Source organism: Notamacropus eugenii, chromosome 3, assembly GCF_028372415.1.
Source record: "Notamacropus eugenii isolate mMacEug1 chromosome 3, mMacEug1.pri_v2, whole genome shotgun sequence".
In the NCBI taxonomy this organism is placed as follows: Eukaryota; Metazoa; Chordata; class Mammalia; order Diprotodontia; family Macropodidae; genus Notamacropus; species Notamacropus eugenii.
In genome coordinates, this window is record NC_092874.1 from 468,745,079 (window position 1) to 468,767,541 (window position 22,463).

The 22,463-nt window shown below is 37.7% G+C and overlaps 1 protein-coding gene across 3 annotated transcripts in view; it reads right to left on the reverse strand.

Annotated features, from left to right (window-relative positions):
- Positions 1-22,463, reverse strand: part of NPSR1 (neuropeptide S receptor 1) — a 153,321-nt gene that overhangs the window by 25,386 nt on the left and 105,472 nt on the right. For 2 of the 3 annotated variants that reach the window (XM_072598861.1, XM_072598862.1), the window contains exons 3-5: positions 10,600-10,703; positions 6,576-6,669; positions 3,503-3,704 (exon numbers count right to left, since the gene is read on the reverse strand). In XM_072598861.1, coding sequence (XP_072454962.1) covers positions 3,503-3,704; positions 6,576-6,669; positions 10,600-10,703 — 400 coding nt within the window. The remainder of the gene's footprint in view (positions 1-3,502; positions 3,705-6,575; positions 6,670-10,599; positions 10,704-22,463) is intronic. The other variant, XM_072598863.1, reaches the window with a different exon arrangement.

Genomic DNA, 22,463 nt, shown 5'->3' on the forward strand with positions numbered 1-22,463 from the left:
CTACCTGAGCAGAGCAGGACTTTCTAGGTGAGTGATGATGTAGGAGCCTCAGAGAATACTGAGAGTGGCAGATACAGATTGATTCAGTAGGGAGTCAGGTGGTGATTAGGAAAGTAAGTATGGCAGTGATGTGCAGAAAGTAGTTCTTAAGCTTCCATTAGTGCTAAGAGCTATGCTAGGCTTTGAGGATTCACAGGCTGCACTAGTCTCTGATGAATACCCTTCATGCTAGTTGGGAGAACTTACTCACTTCCCTATCAACACTCTGCTCCAGCAGCCTTGATTTTAAAAACGTTTTCTATAATTTCCATTTTCCTATTTATATACTTTTTACATTTTTATATGATTTAGAAAAACTGTTTTCTAAGATGTGCTCCCTTCTTTGATCCATATTGAATGACAGGATTTCCGAAGGCTTAGTAGCCTTCCAGTTTAATGTATCCCTCATCCCAGATCTCCACTGCAACACCCACGACAAGTGGTCACCCAGCATTTGATTAAAGACTCCCAACAGTTTCTTCAAGAAAACTCCTTCAGTTTTTGTACAGGTTGGATTGTTAGGAAATTTTTCCTGACATTAAACCTAAATTCCCCTTTCCTAACTTCCACCCACTTTTACAGTTCGTGTCTCTCCTAGGGTCAGATAGAACCAGCCTAATACTTGCCACCCATCCTCTTTTTTCTTCTCACACCCCTACCGCCTTAGTTCAGATCCTCTTTAGTTCCTGCTCAGACTATTTCAGTAGCTTCCTTCCTAATTGGTCTCCTTGCTTCGAGGCTCTCCTTATTCCTATCCATCTTCTGTACAGATACCAAAGTGATTTTCATTACATGTAGATCTGATCATGTCATTCCCTCTTTTGCTTAGGAAACCTCAGTACCTCCATGTTTCTTCTAGGACAAAACACATTTGTAAAAATAAAGTCTTCCATTTGACTTTTAAAACCCCTTACAGCTTAACCACAACCCACTGGTCCAGACTTATTAGACATTTCTTGCCTCTTTCTCTTCCTCATGTATAGTATTCCTCTCCCATATCTGTGGCTTTGAACTGGATGTCCTCAGTGCCTAGAATACATTTCCTCCTGCCCTATAGGCTGTTGGTGGTGCAGCAAAGAAGGCATGCACCAGTACTTAGGATGTCCTGAGTTCAAACCTTGTCTCAGTCACACTCTAGCTGTGTGACTCTAGGCAAATTATTCAACTTCTATTTACCTCAGTTTCCAGAACTATAAAATGGGGCTAAGAACTGAACCTGTCTCCCAGAGTTGTTGTGAGGATCGAGTGAGATAATATTTGTAAAAGCACTGCATAGTGCCTGGTACACAGCAGGCATTGTATAAATGCTTATTCCATTCTCCACCCAGTAGAATCTTTATTTGCTTTAAAATTCAACTCAAGCTTCAACTACTGGAAGCCTTTCCTGATCCAAGAATATGTTAGTGACCTCTCAGCAATATATTTATTATAAATATATTCTTCATACACAGAAATCCACAACACGTGTATGTAGATACACACATAAGTACATATATAATATACACATTATCATCTATATCTATCTATCTAATCTATCTGGGGCAGCTAGGTGGTGCAGTGGATAGAGCACCAATACAGGAGTCAGGAGAACCTGGGTTCAAATCTCACCTCAGACACTTGACACACACTAGCTGTATGACCTTGGGCAAGTCACTTAACCCCAATTGCCTTATCCTGGGTCTTCTCCAGTCATCCTGATGAATAGCTGGTCACTGGATTTAGATGACTCTGGAGGAGAAGTGAGGCTGGTGATCTGCACAGCCCGCCCTCACTCAAAAAACAAAGTCAAGTGCGAGTTATGTCAATATTTCTCCAATGGCATGGTCTTCTTCAGCAATGAAGGACGAACACACATATATCTATCTATCTGTCTGTCTATCTATCTATCTATCTATCTTTTTTTCTCTTCTCCAATAGAATGTATGCTTGAGGATAGGGACCATTCCATTTTTGTCTTTGTTTATCCAATGTCTAGTACAGCGCTTGGCACATTGTAGATGCCTAATAAATGTGATTGATTGATTTTACTTTCAGATTGATAGCCCTTCAAATTCGTACAGTTATCCTTTTTCTCCTGAGTCTTCTCTTTTCCAGAAGAAATACCTCAATTCCTTTCAATTGATCTTTGTGTGGCATGGCCAAGAGCCTTTGCCTTTCTAGTTTCCTTCCTTTGGCTATTTTCTAGGTTACCAATGGCCTTCCTAAACTGAGACTCTTAGGACTGAATCTAATTCTTCAGCTGAGGTCTGACCAGGGCCAGTGATGATGGGATGATCACTGGCCCATTTCCGAAAGCTCTGTATCTCAGAATGATCTCATTAGTATTTAGGAGTGCCAGACCACACCCCTGAATTCTGTTGAGCAAACAACCCATTAAAACCCACAGCTTTTTTTCATAAGACTGAGCCTAACATGCCTTCTTGACCTTGTACTTAGGAAACTGATGTCTTTGAACCCAAGTTAAAGTTCATCTTAGATTCAGCCCAATGGTCTACCTTGTCAAGTTCCCTTTGACCTTCCCTCCTGACTTAAGGTCATTTGAAAACTTGGTAATTGTGACTTTTGTGCCTTTACCTAAGTCATGGATGAGGACAATAAATATCTCAGAGTTGAGCATAGATTCCCTGGGCATATCCCTAGAGATCTTCTTTCAAATTAGCATCAAACCATTATTGACCATACTTTGAATCCAAATCTTACCTAGTCTTCAAAATCAACAAGAAAGCATAATCACTTACTATGTTCCAGGTCCTGTGCTAAGTACTGAGGATACAAATAAAGAAAGGTAAATACATAGTCCCTGCCCTCCAATAATGTAGCTTGTATAGGAAAAGACAACATACAAATAACTACGTATATACAAGACCTATGTGTGTGTGTATGTATATATGTATATGCGTGTATGTACATCTATCTACCTATCTGTCTGTCTGTCTGTCTATCTTCCTACCTACTATCTACTATTTATCTACTATCTACTATCTATCTATCTACCTATCTATCTATCTATCTATCTATCTATCTATCTATCTATCTATCTACCATCTATCTGTAGTATTAATGGATGGTAATCTCAGAGGAAGGGTTCTTCCCACCACAAGGGGCAGGGTGTAGGTAAGGTCTCCTGGAGAAAATGAGATTTGAGGTGAGTCTCAAGTCCATCCCTCTTCATTAAGCCCCTCCTGCCTACCTCAAAGGAATGTCTGGATCAGCAAATGGTACCCATCTTTCTACATTTGCTGCCTTTAGTGTGTGCTCATCATCTCCTATGAAAAATGTACAAGATAAGATACATTAAATGGCTTTAGTAATGTTCATTGTTCCTGCTCTAATCTGGCTTAGATTTCATCTGCACTTCCCATAGCCCCCTGCATGATGCTGACAGGTGGCCTCTCTTCTCTACGTCAGCCATGTCTGAGAAGATGGCCAGCAGTGTTTGTGGTGGTCTGGACAGTATTCTTACCTGATAATGATGAGGGGAATGAAGTACACCAGGAAGGCTACAATGGTCATGTATGGGATCCAGTAGGAGTCGTCAGGCCACAGAGCCCAGCATTGTATTTCTCCGTTGGCTAGTTTCCTTTTCCCAAAGATGATCAGAGTGGGAATGGAAAACAGGAAAGAGAGGCTCCAGGCAATGAAAATCAGAACTTTTGCCTGCTTTTCTGTTTAAGGAAACCAAAGAATTAGTCAGTGAGAAATATGTGGATCACTGGCTTCAGTCCTCCTTCCCCTCTCCTTACAAAAAGTCAGAAATGCTGAAAACAAGAAGTTTGTAAATTGAAACCTACACAGGGAACTAAATCTAAAATGTAAGATCCTTGCGGGCCTTTGCCATTTTTTGTCTTTGTGTTTGCAGTATTTCATCAAAGGATGCCAATAAAGAAATATTTGACCAAAAGTGAAGGTGGGCTGGTCATTGAGTGAGAACAAGGGATCATCACTGATGGATCATTGGGGTATAGCTTTAGAGTGGGAAGAGACCCCAAAAATCATCTGGTCCAAAGTATTTTACAAATGAAGAAATTGAGGTGAAGGATCTTGCCTTAGATCATGTCAGGCATAAATAGTAGACCTGAAATTTGAATCTAGAACCTCTGAGTCCAAATGTTACATTGTTTCCTTTGCAGCATGCTTCTAGATGTTGAATTGGTTTCTTTGAAGGTCAAGAGAACTCAGGAAAGGCTCCTAGAATTCTGGGTGGGCCCCTTGAAGCAATCAGAGGGGGACAGATGTATGAATGTTGTGGCACACAGCAGGATATCTAAATCACTGAGGAAGAGCCCTCATAAAAGATCACAACTCCATGAAATTCATGTAGCATCTCTTATGTTTATCCCACCGTAAGTAATTAATTGATACATGTTAAAATGACTTGTCTTGTTGAGTTTAATGTCTATTGTATGTAGTCTGTAGGTATGGTGATTTGTTATGACTGGCCTCTTCTGCTGAACTTTTACCTTCAAACCCTTTACGAAATCTAATCAAGTCATCGTCACATCATGTGGGAAAGTCGGATCTAAGTGACTGTGTTGTGTTCCAGCTTCAAAGCCATGCCTATCTCCCCACATTTCCTAAAAGATCAACCTCACCATCAATAATATTCCCCAAAGCAGCATTTCCAACTTATTCTCCATTAGCTTCCAACAAAGATCTCACATTATAGCCAGCACTGGGCTTGATAATCTTCAAGGTCTCTTCCAGGTCAAATGTTCTAGAATTTAGTATTTCATTTTGCTTGCTATCTTTTAGGAGGCAATGTGACAGAATATATAGGGCTTTAGAAGACCCGGCCTAAAATTTTGCCTCTAATGTTACATGGGCAAGTCATTGAAACTCCCTGGACCTCACTTTCCTCCTTTGTATAATAATGGTGTTGGATTAGATGACCTCTAATCTCTTTCAGTTCTATAATCTGTACTCTCAATGGCCTATACAATGTGAGGGCTTGACTAGATAACCTCTGAATTCCCTTCTTGTTCTAATATATGATGCTATAGGTCATTTAACTCATCGAATTTTCTGTTTCCTTATAGAGTATAGAAGGAAATGTCAAGGTCCTTTAGGCAAACCCCCTCATTTTACAGATGAGGAAACTGAGTTCCAGAGGAGAAATCAGATTCATGCTCAGATTCATGGAGATAGTGGGATGTCATTTTCCAAAGGCTTGCTTGGAAAGAAGATAAGTTGGCCATGTAACAAGGGTGAGCGCCAACCAAAGGACAACCTCAAGTCTGAATTCCAAATCTAGTCCCTTTCCCTACTTTTTCGGTGGAGCCTATTTCATAGGGTTTCAGGGAGACTCAAATGAAATTATGTCAAGTTCTTTGCAAACTTTAAAGCTCTATACAAGGGTTAGCTGTTTTTACATTGCATGTAATTAACTATTCCCCTTCGATGGCTCTTTCTATGAAGGAGTCTTTCATATATAATCGGAAAGGAACCCTGAAGCCATGTAGTCCAGTTCTTTCATTTTACATTTGAGGCCTACAGAAGTTGAGTGATTCACTCAAAGTCATACAAATTTTAAGTGTAAGAGATGGGAATTGACTAAAAATAGTCTGACTTCAGAGATGATGCTTTTTCCCATTAGACCACATTGTTGTCCCCATAGATAACATTCTTTGTGCCTAAAAATTCTCCATTTATTCTCTGCTAATTCTTTGACACTTTAAAAGTTTAAAGAGACCTCTTTCAATAACCCTCCAAGATTAACTCTGCCTACCTCTAATGAGCCTGTATTCAAAATCTCATCAGCACTTGGGACCATACCAACTTGCCAGTATTGGTGTACTGCACTGAAAATGTTCTGAAACCATTTTCACCTTAGTGCTGCTTTCCTAAATAGCTCAAAGGTACGGGACTATCTTCTATTTGCCTTAGTTCTTCCTACAATCTTTAGTGAGCTCAGTGGCTTAGAGAGGATACTCAATCCTTGTTTCTTGAATAGGGTGAGTAAGGCTAAGAAAACAGGAAGAGTTCTTCAAAATCAATCATTCTCAGTTTAACAGCTGTTGAATCTACTCTTTTGATCCACCTAACCAATTGTTTTGTTGAGGAAGATGTCTTCTGTACCTCTGTTGGATGACTGGGTCTAAATCTTGAGTTTTAACCTTTAACTTCAGTCCCTATCAAGATATTGGTCTCCTCCTCTTCTCCCCATCCTGTGCCCATTTTCACATGGGCTCAGTTTATGTATCCCTTTGGCTATAGATTCATTTTTTGGGGGAAGGGGAGTCCCAAAATAACTCAGTCAAAAATTTCATCATAGTATCCATGAGAGCTGAAAATCACCTAAGGGATAATCTAAGTCTAACCTCCTCATTTTACATAAAGATAAACTGAGACCCCAAAGGGAAAATGGTTTGTCTTTGGGAGCATCACACAGGGAAGAAAGAGCAAAGTTCAGATATAAATCCAGGTTCCTAAACTTAAAATACACCATTCTTTCCCGTCTTGCTGTATTTTCTCCCCTCTCAATAGTGCCCAGTGACTCGTTCCATTGGCCACGTTTTAGCAGCAACAGACCAACTCACCTCCTTGAAGAATCTTCAGAGGGTGAACGATGGCATGGTACCTGTCAATGCTGAGGGACACCAGGACATAGGTTGAGGCATATAGAAGCACCACCTGAAGACAGAAAAGGGGATGGAATGTTTCAATGTTCAAGGTGGAAGGAAAGCTACCTGGCAAAAAGTAGCCATGTCTGGTGCTGATTGGAAGCTTATATCACCTTGGGGTAGAATGGGCATCACTCCAGATGCCATGCACTGCAAGAGCTGGGATGGATGCTATCTATGTATCAGGACACAGAGCTGGGTGGGTAGTGACATTTGTCCTAGCATTTCTGGGTGATTATTTCTCATGGGTCCCTACAAAGTCGCTTCTTTTTATTGATTTCTGTATCTATAGGACACATTGAACTGCAAGTGACTTTCACAGATGAAGCTAATATTCTTGTGAATTATCACAGTGAAGTCAAGGCTTTGATTATTATTTTAACCAGACTTGTGACCCTGTGCTTATGATGGTACAGAGAATGACAGATGAGGCAGCCCCTTCTACTGATGCACATCAGCAACTGCTCTTCAGCTTCTAGACTCAGTAACTTCATGGGGGAACTGAGAGATCAAATGACTTGGGCATGATTACATAGTTGATATGCAGAGTTGTTACGTGTTTCAAACAAGATCATGGATGGGAAGCTATTTAAGGTTTACAGAGTGCTTTACATCCATGATCTTGTTGGAGACACACAACGCCCTTGCACTGAGACTCTAGGAGTGCCAGCTGTTTTTGTTAATGTTATCTTCTAGTCTAGTGATGTATCCCCTACTTGTATAATCTTAGTATTTCCTCCTGCAACTCATTTAACATTTTCTTTAAGAATTTCTATACTGTGCTATTTGGTGCATATATATTTAGTACTAATATTACTTCATTGTCTATGTTAGGTTTAAGCAAAATGTAGTTCCCTTGCTTATCTCTTTTAATTAGGTCTATTTTTTCTTTATCTTTGTCTGATGTCATGGTTGCTACCTCTGCTTTTTTTTAAGTTCAGCTGAAGTAGATTTTGCTCCAGCCTCTTATTTTTTACTTTGTATATTTCTCTATTTCAAGTGCATTTTGTAAAAAAAATATATTATTAGATTTCATTTTTTAAATTCATTCTTCTATCTGCTTCTGTTTTATAGGTGAATTCATCCCATTCCCATTTCCAGTTAAGACTACTAATGGTGCATTACCCTCCATCCCATTTTTTTCAGCTTATCTCCCCTGCTCCTGTACCTCCTTAAAGTCTGTTTTGCTTGTGATCACTGTCATTTTTTTAATGCTCCTACCTTCTCGTGTGCCCTTTCCCTCCTTTTCTGTTGGTTAAGACAGATTTCTATAACTCAGTTGACTCCGTGTGTGTGTGTGTGTGTGTGTGTGTGTGTGTACACACATTCTTCCCTCTTTGAATCAGTTTCTGAGAGTGAGGTTCAAATAGTGCTCAAGATCACTGGCCCATTTCCCCCTCCAATGTAAAAACTTGTGTACTTCTTTTATGTGAGATAGATAAACTTCTCCATTCTTCCCTCTCCTCCTTCTCCTAGTGCATAATTCTTTCTCATCCCTTCATCTTTTTGAGATCATCCCAACATAACTGACTTAAACCAGTACTCTCTATGTAGATTATTTTTAGTTGCTCTAATAATGATAAAGCTTTTGAGTTATAGGTATCATCTTTCTGTATGAGTGTAAACAGTTTAACCTTATTAAGTCCATTATAATTTCTTTTTCTTGCTTCCCTCTTTATGCTTCTGTTGAGTTTCGTATTTGGTTTCAAAATTTCTTTCCAGCTTTGGTCTTTTTTATCACTAAAGTTTGAAAGTTCTATTTCATTAAATATCCAACCCCCTGAAGGATTACACTCTTTTGCTGGGCAGGTTATTATAATTTGTAATCCTAATTATTTGTAAACCTTCCAAAATATCATACTTCAAACCCATTGCTTCGTTATTGTTGAAACTGCTAAATCTTGAGTGATCTTGACTTTGTCTCCCTGTTATCTGAAAGCCTTCTTTCTAGCTGTTACAGTATTTTCTCCTTGACTGGAATTTGTCCATAATATTCCTGGGAGGTTTCATTTTGGAATCTGTTTCAGGAACTGATCAGTGTTTTCTTTCAATTTCTCTTTTAACCTCTGGTTCCAAAATATTGGGGCACTTTTTCCTGCTAACTTCTTGAAATATGATGTTTAGTCTTTTTTGTGACTTTCAGGTAATCCAATAATTCCTAAATTATTTCTCCTCATTCTATTTTTCCAGGCAGTTCTTTTTCTGGTGTGATGTTTCACCTTTTCTTCTACTTTCTCATTCTTTTGACTTGGTTTTATTATTCCTTAATGTCTCATGGAGTCATTAATTTCCACTTGCCCAATTCTAATTTTTAAGAAATTCTGTCTTAAACGAATCTTTGTACCTCTTTTCCCATTTTGTTAATTCTGCTTTTAAAGATATCATTTTCTTTAGTTTTTTTTGTTTCTCTTTTACCAAGCTGTTAATTCCCTTTTCATAATTTGTTTTTGTGCTGCTCTCATTTCTTTCCCATTATTCCTCTATGACCATAGTATTTTTCTTTTGCTCATCCAATAATTCTTGTTGGGCTTGTTTCCAATTTGTATTTTTCTCTCATGTTTTACATGTAGCTGTTTTTACATTGTTGTCTTTAGGCCCTCTGGCTGCAAGTTTTCAGTGCTTCTAAGGTGGTTTGATCTTGGAAGATGGGTGGTCACTGCTCTCCTGGTATGCACTCTGGTCTTTTTCCATAAATCTCTTCTGCTTTCTGGATGCAAGCCCTGGTGCACCTTTATGCCCTTGAACTATAACATGGAACTCTATATTGGCGATGCAACAGGGTCCTGCAGCCAATGCCAGTTCATGGACCCTTGTAATATCATTCTTTCCAGTTGCCTAACCAAATTTGATTTCATATGTTATTTTAAAGGAAAGGTCCTGAACTGTGAGGCAGTGGCCCCCCATCCCTCCCTTGTTGGAGATTTCCATGCAAAAGCTGGAGGATCCCTTGTCAGCAATGTTGGGTATTCATGCTCATGAGTAAATAAACGAGAAAGAAGAAAACAGCATTTTCAAAGTGCTGTTAAAGTACCCAGTGCTTAGCACGGTGTCTGGAGCATAGTAGGTGCTTAATAAATGTTTATTGATTGATTATTTGATTACTTTGCTAAACACTGGGCATGGAAATTATGTAAACAAAAGATGAACCCTGCTCTCAAGGAGCTTATATTATATAGGGGAGGATTTTTATATATGTATATACATACATGTGTATGTATATATCTCTCTCTCTATATATACACACACATGCATTCATACATATACATTACATATGCTATATATACATACCTACAGGTGCAATGAACATATAGTTAGTAATCCATATATATGTATATAGTTGTATATATAATATAAACTTAATGTTTATATGTATGTGCCATATATGAACATTGTATGATATATTAAATGTATTATGTAACTATATATACTATCATTATTCTGAATAATATAAACTTTACATTATGTATTTACAGATCTACACCTATGTGTGTATGTAAGTTTAGGGGTATGTGTATGTATGTGCATATAGACACACATATATGTATAATAGATATTGATATGCAAATACAGCTATGTTAATTTTATAAGTGTAGATATAATGTATATTTGTGTGTATATAAATGTGTGCATATATGCATACCTATACACAATATACATACATACAAGCGTACATATATTTTTCTGTATGGTAGCAGTGGCAAGAGATGGTGTTCTGATGTCTATTTCAATCCTGATCTGTGATTCTGTGAATCTCTTGTTCTACCACATCAGTATGTATCCAAAGTACAAGTCCTTTAGTTAGAATGACAATTTTGTGAATTCATAGAAATGCTTTGATGAATTGTAGTGATACATCTAAATTCCCTTTCACAGATCTCCTGGTGAGCATTTGAACATGCAGAACACAAATTTAATCTCTCAATTTGACTTATTTATATACCTGTAAGTAGCGAATCACTCGGCAGACCAAATCTGGTGCCATGAAATCCCCTGTGAATCGCCAAATAATATCTGTCATTATGTTGATGACACCTGTAAAAGAATCTGAAGGAAAAACACATAAGTAATAAGTGGTCAGATGCATTTGTGTGCATCAATGGCCATGAGTTATTCTAGGGTATTTCACAGCATCTGTCACATAGTTGGCCAAAATGCTTGTTGACTTGATGTACCTTGGGATCCTGGAGCTCTGAATATTCCTGTTCAGGAAAGCTTCCTTCCTCTTTACTTTTACCCACCCCATGCCCCTTTCTCTGCTTTGTATCATCTTCCCATTTCCCCTTAATATTGATGGGTCCATTCCTTTATTTGGTCCCACTTTGTCCCCAATTTAATTTATATTATATTAAACAAATTTTCTGTTGATATAATCTACTTTTACATTACCTTCATTTTTGAACATGTCCCCTCCCCCACCCGATGAGCTATGCTTTGTAACAAAGACTAAAAAAGAAAGAGAAAAAAAAATCAATTCAGACAAGTAACCCAAATATATCAACAGAGTCTAATAGTGTAAGGAAGGTTCCACGTGAATAGTTCTCCTCTAAACACAAAGGAGGGAAAGATGCATTTTTGTCATCTCATTTTTGAGGCGATTTGGTCACTGCAATTAAAAACAATTCAGTTTTGTGGTTGTTTTGCTTCTCATTTACTTTTTTTGGTAGTCATGTATATTATTTTCCTGACTTTGATTACTTTACTTTGAATCAATTCATAGAAATTTCCTCATATATCTCTGAATTTTTCACATTAAATGTTTCTTACAATATAGTAAAATCCTATTATTATGTTCATGCACCATAATTGACTTAGTCATTCCCCAACCTTACTTTGTATCCAGTTTTTCCTTACCAGAATAAGTGCTGCTCTGAATATCTTTGTCATATAGGAAATCCTTTGATCTGTTTCTGATATGTATACACACACGCCTAGCAGCAGAAGCCCTGTGTCAAAGATCATTGATGGTTTGGTCTCTTTTTGAGCATAACTCCAACGTGCATTCTAAGATGGTTGGGTAAATGCACAGGTCTCCTAAAAGTGTATTAGTGTGCTATCTTGTATGGTCCTTCCAACATCAGCTATTTCCACCTTTTATTATTTCTGTAAATTTTCTGGATGTAAAGTGAAATCTATAATTGTTTTGATGTGTATTTATCTTATTGTTGTGATTTGGAGCATGTTTGTTAATAGTTTCCATTTTATCTCTTAAAATTTATTCATATGCTTTAACCATTTATACTTCAGCAAAATTATTTTAATTTACTCTCTGTAGCTTAAATATCAGACACTTATCAGATTTCCCCCATTCAACCGCTCTATTTCGTAGTCTAGTTGCATTGATTTAATTAATTAAAAAAATGTTCAGTTTCATTTTATGAAAATCATTTATTTTATTTTTTTTGTGTTTGCCTCTGACCCTGTTTTGATTACAAATTATCCTCTTTGCCTTAGGTGTGTAAAAAGCATTTTTTGGATTATCTTCACATTTTAAATAGTCTGAACTTCAATATTCATTTTGCATTTATTTTGACATCTTCTGTAGTATGTTGGTCTAAATCTAATTTCTTCCATGTTGCTGCCCAGTTTTCCCAGCCATTTTCATTAACGGGTGGCCTCTTCACCACAGAGTTTATATTCTCAGACTTATCAAAAACAGTTACTGAGTTAAATTCTTTCTAATTATTTTTACCTAGTCTATTTCATTTATCTACATTTCTATTTTTAATCAATACCAAACTGTGTGGATGATACCTTCTTTGTAATGTAATTTGAAATTGTTAGTACCACTACCCTTTCATTCTTACTTTTTCATTATTTTCTTGGTGATTCTCAATCTTTTCTTTCTCAAAATGAAATTTGCTGTTATTGTATTTAGTGTTAGAAAGTATCCACTTGATTCCAACTTTTTAAAGCTCTTTTTTCATGTCCTTAGAATTCATTTCCACTTCAGATAACTTGGAGTTTTGAAATTATTCTTGCACGACTGTGCCATTACTTTGTCATCATTTATAATTACCTACCTTTGCAGGTAATTTTTCTTCATGTTCTACAGTGTCTTTAAAAAATTCCAGATGGTAAACGAGCTCTTTGTACATTCTAATCAGTCTCTTAGACCCCCCCCCCCCTTTTCTTGGAAAAGCATTAGTCTTGGAAAATAAGATTTTCTCTCTTTCTCAGACAAGAGGGAAAGGAGAAAGAATGAGTAATGGGCTAGATATACTGAGACATGGAAGAAAGAGTAGTGTATGGTCACTGCATGTTAGAACTACAAGGGACATTAAAATCATCACTTTTCAAAGTCTGTTTTATATATAAGAGGAAACTAGGCTCACACAGATGAAAAGCTAGATGAAGTTCGTACAGCATGTTAGTAGATCCATGAACTTCCCCCTACCCCACAATGAGGTACATCTAAGGTACAGTGGCAGCAGAAGTGGATTTTGAATGAGGATCTAGGATTAAAATCCCGTTCTTTCATTAAATCCCTGTGTAGTATCAAGTAACTAACTGAATTTCTCTGTTTCCTATTCTTTTAAATGAAGAGATTGGACCAAATGGCTTCTAAGTTTCCTTCTAGCCCTTGATTCCATGTTCAAATGTTCTAAGTAAAATGGATAAATAGTGTCTATAGAAGAAAAGGGAAATTAGGTTAATATCAAAAGATTCTATCAAATCAGAAGTTTTTAGTATTGGAGTCGGGTCCTTCGAGGCCATTTGGTCTAAGCATTGTTCAGTCAATCAGCAAGTATTTATTAAGTAACTTCTATATGCCAGATACTGTGTCAAATGTCAAGGATACAAAGACAAAAAATAAAATAAACCATAGTCCCTAGAGAGTTTATAAAGAAGAATCCACTTTGCAATCCCCAATAAGAGATCATCTCTGAATTATTAGTTCCATCTACTTGTGTATTCATTTTCCTGTGATATCTGACTTGGAACATATGCTTGGTCAGTCTTCAACTCATTTCATTTCATAGTGCTCTTGATTGGATTTACATGACTTCAGACAAATATATTAGATTTTAATCCGTGGCCCAACCATTGAAACCCCATTTTTAGATTCATCTTCTTAATCAATAGGTTATTTTCTACCATCAAATGACAGCAGGACTTCCTTTGTTTAATGGATGCTATGGTATAGACACCAGGAGCACAGGATGAGCAGGTATGAGTAAGCCAAAATTGGCCTTATTGGAGGGAACTTGAGAAATTAGGCATTTGGAATGTAAATGCCACCTGTGCCCCTGTTGCCACTTTCTTGGCAGGACTTCATGATCCCTAGTCCTATTTTCTAAGTTCTTTTTGATAAGCTTGTTTTCCCCCAAGTAAATCACCAATAGTACTTATGTAGGTAGTTTTTATTATGTTAAGGTTGATTAGTATTGGGAATTTCTTTGTCAGCTGCCAGAAATACATCTAGGTAAGACAGCAGACCTTCTGTTTATGTTAGGTCAACATATGACTATCATAATTCACTTTAGTAAGAAGTCACTAGCCATTAATAGCTGTACCTTCTTCTATTTCTTGGAGATCAGCAACTATTTCTGGTGACAACCCTGAGTTACAATCTTCAGGACTGGGAGCACAAGTTACTTCTCCCCAGAAGGCACACGTTTACCCTCTACCCCTCACACATATAGCTCATAGCTCAGAAGGTTCATGGTCTTTCCTATTTTTCTTTACCCTCTAACATCCTTACATGATTTAGCGTTTTCCTCTGGTTCCTTCAGTTCTCATCTTCCTTTTTCTTTATAAGCCCGTATGCCACCCTTTTAAGAAGCACTCCATTCTGCCTTATGAGCTGGAATAGCTTCTCTCTAGCCCTCCCATCTCTTCCTCTTGTAGGAAGGAGGTCCATCTGGAATTTGGGGTTTGCGCTGCTGGGGCTTGTCAATGGCAAAGACACAAATGTAGCATGATCCTTGCAGTTCACTAAGGAATTCCTCTTACTCTTTATAGTCATTGAAAGTGAAACCTGCTCTTCTCTGGAATTCTAAGTCTAGATCCTTGTCATTTTTGTGGCCAATTCTTATGGGGAACAGTCTGCTTGCTATGCCTGTTCACCTTGCGCTCAGTTAACATTCTTAATCCATGCAGGCTCCTAGAAATCAACAATTCCCTTAGCAAGTCTTTTTAAAAGATCCATTTACTAACCCATTCATTTTATAGCTTTGTAGGAATGGATTTGTTAAGCATCCACTAATTGGGAGGCCTTGGGAATGCAAAAATAAGCATGAGATAGTCCTTGCCCTCAAGGAGTACACATTCTCATCCTCTGGAATGATCTTCCATTTTAGTCTTTGGTCGTGTGACCATGCCTATTACTGTTTTCTGAATTTTTTGAAAACTGACTTTGTAATCTCTGATCAAAAGCTTGGTTATTATTTGACTGTCATGTAATGGTCACTGCTACTTCACCAATGCCTTCTTCTTGGTTGGTCAGAATTAAGCAGGAGAACAATTTTGTTCATTGGTACTTCTGCTTTATGATAGAGGAAATTGTTGACAAGAAGAAGCTAAGAATTCAGTTATTGAAATATTTATTGAACATTTACTGCATACCAGTCATGTTAGGTGCTGAGGGAAATGCAAAGATAAATAATACATAATTTTTATCTCAAAGAGATTTTACTTTAATAATATTTATCAGGTGCTTTGATTTTTTTTTTAAAGAATAAAGCTTCAACACACATCTCATTTCCACTACTACAGTGCCTCTGTGTTACTTTTATGATCTAATTTGGGAATGTATCATCCATACCTTCTGTCTGCATGGGCGTTCTATAGTTTATTCTCATAGCAAAATAACTTCTGTGCTCTCTTATTATTATCAAAGCACACTCCAGTATAGTTCTATGCTCAGGTTTACTACATGTTCCTGGCATGATATTATTTTCCTCTCCTGTTAGATTTATTAGCCTTGAACAACTACATTAGATCTATCTAATGCTAAGAAAGTTTTAGGTAATCTGGTAGACAAAATGTGTCAACTAATATTTTTCTGATATTTAGGGGTGCAAGAACTTTAGCTTTTACTGGTTCCTTTGAGAAAACGTGATTAAGAACAGATTGACTCATAAAGGGATTTTCAGCTTGGACTAAATTGATTTCCCCTAAAGATAACTTACTACCTTTGTTCAGTATCTTCTGTCCCCAAGAGATCCCCGAGCATTTGCGTGGCTTTGGACTTCATATCAGTGTTCAAAGCCCCTCTTGATTCTTTTGTCCTCGGTGTCAGTGAAGACAGACACAAGACTTGGTGCACATCAGAAGGCAGATGACCTTCTGCGCCAGTGAAATGAACCCTGGGTTGCTGTCAGCGTATTCTGAGATGGAAGACCCAGTTTGCCAGTTTGATTTAATTGGGCCGAATCCCTGCTAAAGTGAGCAGCTAGGTTCCATCACAAAAGGAATGCTTTCTGCCTTCCTTCTCTGCCAAAGGGAGCTTTTTTTTTACTTTTTCAAAGAGAATTATATGCCTCTTCTGGGCTGTTAGCTTTCAACAAGAGGAAATCAAAGGTTCCCACAACCAAATACTACTGTAGCCATGGGAACCAAAGGGAAGGCAAGAGGTCCTTGTATTTTATCATCAAAGCTTATTAATCACTCTGGATTTCAGGCAGCTAGTAAGGATTACATTATTAATTGATCTGTCATCCTACCTCCAAGATTTCTCACTTATGTGGGCCAGGATGGTGGAAGAAATGAATCATTCTAATCTCTTAAATTCAGATTATTAGATCTGGGTGGGATTTTAGCCATCACGTAGTCCAATCTTTTAATCTTGCATATGAGGAAACTGAGGTACATAAGACTGAGTTGAGTTGCTGTGTGATTCTGAGAAAGTCACTTAATCCTGATTGCCACACACACACACACACACACACACACACACACACACACACACACACACACACATGCGCGCACACACGTAAAAAAAGAGTGAGTTGGGTTGCCCACAAGTTATAGGAGAGAATCCTATTTGCCTTAATCTCTCAGTGGTGTTAAACTCAAATAAAAAGGATCCCTGGCATATTAAGTTAGAAAACCACAATTATATGTAACATTATATGTATTACACTGTATTTTTATTTATTTTGTTCAGCATTTCTCAATTGCATTTTAATCTAGTTTGAGCTACATCCTAGGATTTTGTAAGTCAGCTGTGAGTTTGATGCCTCTGCTCTGTACCATTATTGAATGTTGTGAATCTAATTTGCAGGATGTCATTGGGTGTATTAGGACTAGAGCTTCAAGGAGCCTAGCTTCCATTTTTCACATAATCCTCCAAAATTCCATTTTGAAGGAATCTTGAAGGCTATTTAATATAACTCTACCAGTGCAACAATTGTCCCTAACAACCTCACTGGGGTCCTACTTTCCAATTATCTCTACCCCACCAGAAACTTGGACTTCATCCCTGCCTCCCCTAGCTCAGGTAAGTGTGGTTTTTGCCATATCCTGAGTAGGTCTGGGCTGCTCCCAAACTTCCTGCAGTCTTTTCCATGTGGCCCCAACCAAGGCATGTTGTCTATTTCCATAACCCCTTCTGTATTGTCTTCCCCTCTTCAAATGTAATTTCCTTGATGGAAAGACTGTCTTGCTCTCTTGTATTTTTATTCCTAGTGCTTAGTGTAGTGACTGACCCATAGCAGTCGCTTAATGAATATTCTTATCTATCTATTGTGAGAAATGATTATTTCTCTCTTGTATTTAATAACTAATTATTGAATCAGAGCCAAGGTTTTTCCCTTTTTCTACTTCCTCGTCCAGAAACCCAGACCAAGATCTAATCAGACAGCAAAAGAAATACTAAATTTGGGCACATTCCTGTTCATTATGTTTGCTCAGACAGTTCTGGGAAAATGTGGATCTTCCCTTTTGTCAGATGTGGAAATGGATGTCTCTCTGACCAAGATTTAGGTGACCAAAGGGACTGCAAGACCCTTATGGTAATATAGCCCATCCTCTTATTGTAATATTTATTTTCTCATTAATTATTAACCAATTAGTGTTGATCACCACCCTGAGGAACACCTGATCTTCCAAGGGCATATAAACTATGAGCCCCACTGCTATTAAGGTTCTTTGGTCTAAGAGAAATGGCCAAATGACCATCCTTTTATTAATAACCTTTCTGACCTTATTAATAAAGTGATTTAATTACCCAGAAATTGTGTCTCAAGCCTTTTTTCAACACCACACTATCTACTTATTTATCTGCCTGTCTGTCTCCTGAGAAAGCCATTACACTCTTAGATAACTCTAATTGTTAGGAAATTTTCCCTTACCCTTGCATCAAAAACAAAACCAACCAACCAACCAACCAACCAACCAACCAACCAACCAACCAAGCCTAATTCTTCTCCCACAGGGCACTCCTTCAAATATTTGAATGCATCTTTGCATGCCTTCATTTGGACCTCTTCCCCTTCTCCCTATTGTTCCTACGTGGTCTTCAGGTGTTAATGTCTGCCATCTTTTCTCCCCTTTCCTCTTAGAATTTTATACCTGAATTATACCTAAGTTAAGTGCTATCCATGCCTTAGGAAATTACTCTTTTAATTGAAATCTCCAAGGACCTTGGATACATAAACAAGTACAGGTAGTCAATAAATGTTTGTTGATTACCTGAAGATAGCTAATTGAGTAAGGAAAGGCTGTCTTTTATAAATGTAATTTCATCTAAAGGGACATTTTGGAAGGACAGAAAGAAGACTTTCTTGTGCCTCTAAAGTCACACAGAGTAGGTAGCTGCCTCCTATAAGGATGACACTGGAGCGCGCTGGAGGTATCCAATATTACTCAAGTCCTGGATGAGTCATGCAGGAAATGGAAATAGGACTTATGAGATGATCATGTTATTTAACTTTGGTTGATTAGACTACGGAGCCAGTGAGGCCAGTACAATGGGTTTGATTTTGTAAGAGCTAGTTATCATTGGTCTATATGGCCCCAATCTGTATACATTCTTATCCTGGTCGACTATGTCATGAATATCTGCAGTGAACCCCAAGGGAAACCATGCGAGTCCTAGGATCATCCCAAGAGGTCACTTCCCGTTCTACAGAGGAAGAAATTGAAGCCCGATTGACTTGTTCACATGGCTAATAGGTGGCAGAGCCATGATAAAGGCAGCCTTGACTGTCCTATTGATTTAATTTAGTTCATTTCAGTTCAGTTTGACTTGATTCAATGAAGTTCGATTCTGCAAATATTTATCAAGCTTTCCAGTGTAAAGAACCTAGGGTAGGTATTAAGGATGTGAACATGAAAAATGCTACTGTCCTTTCTTCAGAAGCTTCTAATCTTGGTGATAGAAAAGTACATAGATCAGATCAGGAGAGAGGCAAGGATCTCAGTCACACCTTTAGATCAAATGCAGGTCAGCAGGGATGGAGGAATTCGAAGAAGGGTCAACCAGAAATGATCAGTTTGTATCATCACTTGAAGGCCATGGACCAATTTGGACAGTCTTCAACTGCTGAGTCTTTGGTCCTATTAATATTCTTCATCTTCTGGTTAGCATAATGAGGCAATTAGGGGGTACAGTGGCTAGAGCGCTGGACTTGGAATTGAGAAGATGAGTTCAAATCCTCTCTCAGACACTTATAAGCCATGTGACCTGGGGCAAGTCACTTTGTTTCTCTTACTTGTTCCCTCATCTGTAAAACAGATAACAATTGCACCTACTTTATGGGCTTTATAAGGGTTAAATGAGATGCTATATATAAAGTGCTTAGTGAACACTAGAGTGCTATATAAAGGCTAACTGCTATTAAAATTTTTACAGTACTTTGTAGTGTGCAATGTGCTTCATGTGTATCGTCTCATTTGAGCCTTCCAACACCCCTGTGAGGTAGGGGCTATTATTATCCTCATTTTACAAATGACAAAGCTGAGCTTCACAGAAATTGTGTCAGTTACACAGCTTGTACGTATCTAAGGCAGGATTCAAACTTGCATCTTTATGGCTCTAAGTCCAGTACTCCCCACCTAGCTGCTAACTTGATCATTGCTTTTTTTGATTTCTTTTTTTTTTGAGACAACTGGGGTTAAGGGACTTGCCCAGGGTCATATAGCTAGTAAATGTTTTGAGGTCACATTTGAACTCGGATCCTCCTGACTCTATTGTACCACCTAGTTACTCTGGATCATGACTTTTTGACTCTTGCCTAGATTGAAAAAAATAAACTCCACCAGTATGAATCAGGAGGTAAGAATAGATAGCAATTTGTTTGAAATAGTTTTGGGGTCTCAGGAGACTACAAGGTTTTATATGAGTAAGGAATATGATATGCTAGTTAAAAAAATAACCTCTTACAATCTTGAGCTTCATTAAGACAAACCTAGCTTCCAGGAATAGGGAAGTCCTTATTATAGATTTAAGGGAATAGCCCTTCTATATTCTCTAATGGTCAGAACATATATGGAATATTGTGCTTAATTCTGGCAACCACATATTAGAAAGGACATTGACAAATTGGTGAATGTGCAGAGGAGCATCACTGAACTAGTGAAGGGATTCAAGTTCAAGCAATATGAGGATCAATTGAAATAACTGGGGACATTTACCCTGAAGAAGACTTGCCTGTAAGAACACGATAGCTATCTTCAAGTTTTTGAATGACTATTTAAGGATTAGGATTGTTCTATTTGTTTCCATAGGGATGAACCAGAAGCAAAGAAAAGAAACACCTTTAGGCTTGGTGTTAGAAAACAACCAAACAACAACCCTTCCTAACCATGAGATATGTCTCAAAGTAGAAAAGTCTTCCTTACTTGTGAGGTGATAGATTCCCCCTCCTTGGAGGATTTCAAGGAGAGATTGGATGACTATTTACTGGTATATTGTAATGGGTATTCTTTTTAGAAGATAGGTTAGACCAGATGACCTTTGTAGTCCTTCCAACTCTAAGATTCTGTTTCTACATGCTCAATAATTTTCATTAAATAACTTCTCTGGAGCAAAATGATGTTTATCTAATGGGATTCAATGAGTCAGGTACTCTATTGTACTTTGAAAGAAAGTCCTAGGTGGAAAGAATACTGACCTTTGACCAACTGGACGTATGATAGCCTCATTAAGTGTTTCTGGTGGGGGATGAAGAGCTAGAATTCCTTTAGAATCTCTTCCTTTTTCAGATGCTATTACAAATTCTTTCCTTGTTTGAAGAGCATGATATGGTAAATCTTCCTAGCATCTAAGACCCATGCACCTTAGTGCAGATAATTAGTGGGAAAATATGGGTACTTCTTCTTTCAGAGAGCTTTTAAACAGATAATTGGTAGAGAAAATGGGTGGTCTGGCTAACCCAGTTCAATTTAGAGCTACAATTTTCCCCTCTTTAATTCAAGGTTGAATTTAATGGAATGGATATTTCCAGTTTCCTGCTGGATTTTGGCAGGGACATATGTGTCTTTTGAAGGTATTGCTTTATAATGAAATTAGGAAAGAATCCATCTGCTTTCCTTTCTAAAGACTTTTGCTTTGTCTCACAACACTTCTTTCAGATAAATGACAGTAATAAGAACAGACAATCAGGTAATATAGAGGCAGTTTGTATTCCAAATTCTTGACAAGGTGGTTTGTTCATATTATTTGGAGTTCTTGAAAGGGATTAATGTTTGGAAAGTGGTGTAACTAGCCTTAACCCTAGGGGTCTTTGTAAACAGGAAAATGCTGAAAAGGAAAAAATTCATCCACAATGACTCTAATATCCACTCTTTTCTTTCCAGGACTGGGGTTGCCTTGCTGTAAGAATGAATTCCACAAATATAAATGCTACGTGTGAAGTACTGTGTTAGATTATGTGGCTACAAAGACAAAGAAACTAGTCCCTGCTCTCAGGGAGCTTATATTCTATTAGTGGATAAAATATGTATGCAATGTATGTGTATGTTGTACAGAAGGGAAGGGAGAGCACTAGCACCTAAGGAAATCAAGTAAGGTTTCATATAGAAGATGGTATCCAATGGGATTTTTGAAGGAAGAAAAGAAATATAAGAGATAGAAATGAGGAGAGAGGACATTCCAGACAGGAGAAGCAGCTTGTGAAAATGCATGGAGAGAGTGTATCATATTTAGGAAACAGTTTAATGGTCCAGTTTGGTGAAAATACAATACCCATGGAGAAAAGCACTGTGAACAAAGTCTGGAGAGTTAGATTAAGAGTCTGAGCTTTAACCTGTCAGGGATGAGGAGCCAATGAAGTTTGTTGAACAGAGGTAAATAGATAGAGTACCATAGTAACATCTGTGACTGTGACTCAAGTAGTTCATTTGGCAGCTGGATGGAGAATAGCTTGGAGAGAGAAGAAAGAGAAATCTAGGAGATCTATTAAGAGATTATTTCAATAGTTGAGGCAAGAAATTATGAGGATTGGGACTGAGAGGGAAGGTGGCTATGTAAGTGGCTGGAAAAGAATAAGAAAAAATAATATTATACTATTATACTAATAACTAATTATTAATTTGTGATACATCCTTTCCCTCCTATTTTTGTTAAGATTCCACTCCTGAAAAGGTTAATCACTTCTGAAGGGCATGACTGAGTTGTATGACTGGTTAGATTGGATGGGACCCCATCCAATTGGGAAACCAGATTTCTGTTTAGAGTATAAATAGAATCCAGTCTGAATGAGTCCTTTGCTTGAGGGAAGGTTTACATCAGAGAGCAGTTTAGCTCAAGTTTTCTCATGTACCAGTAAATCCAAGTAGCAAATGTAGTATGTAAGGAATCAGTTCATCAGTATTTGATACATAAGAGATTTTGGACACAAAGTCAGATTATCACTCAAT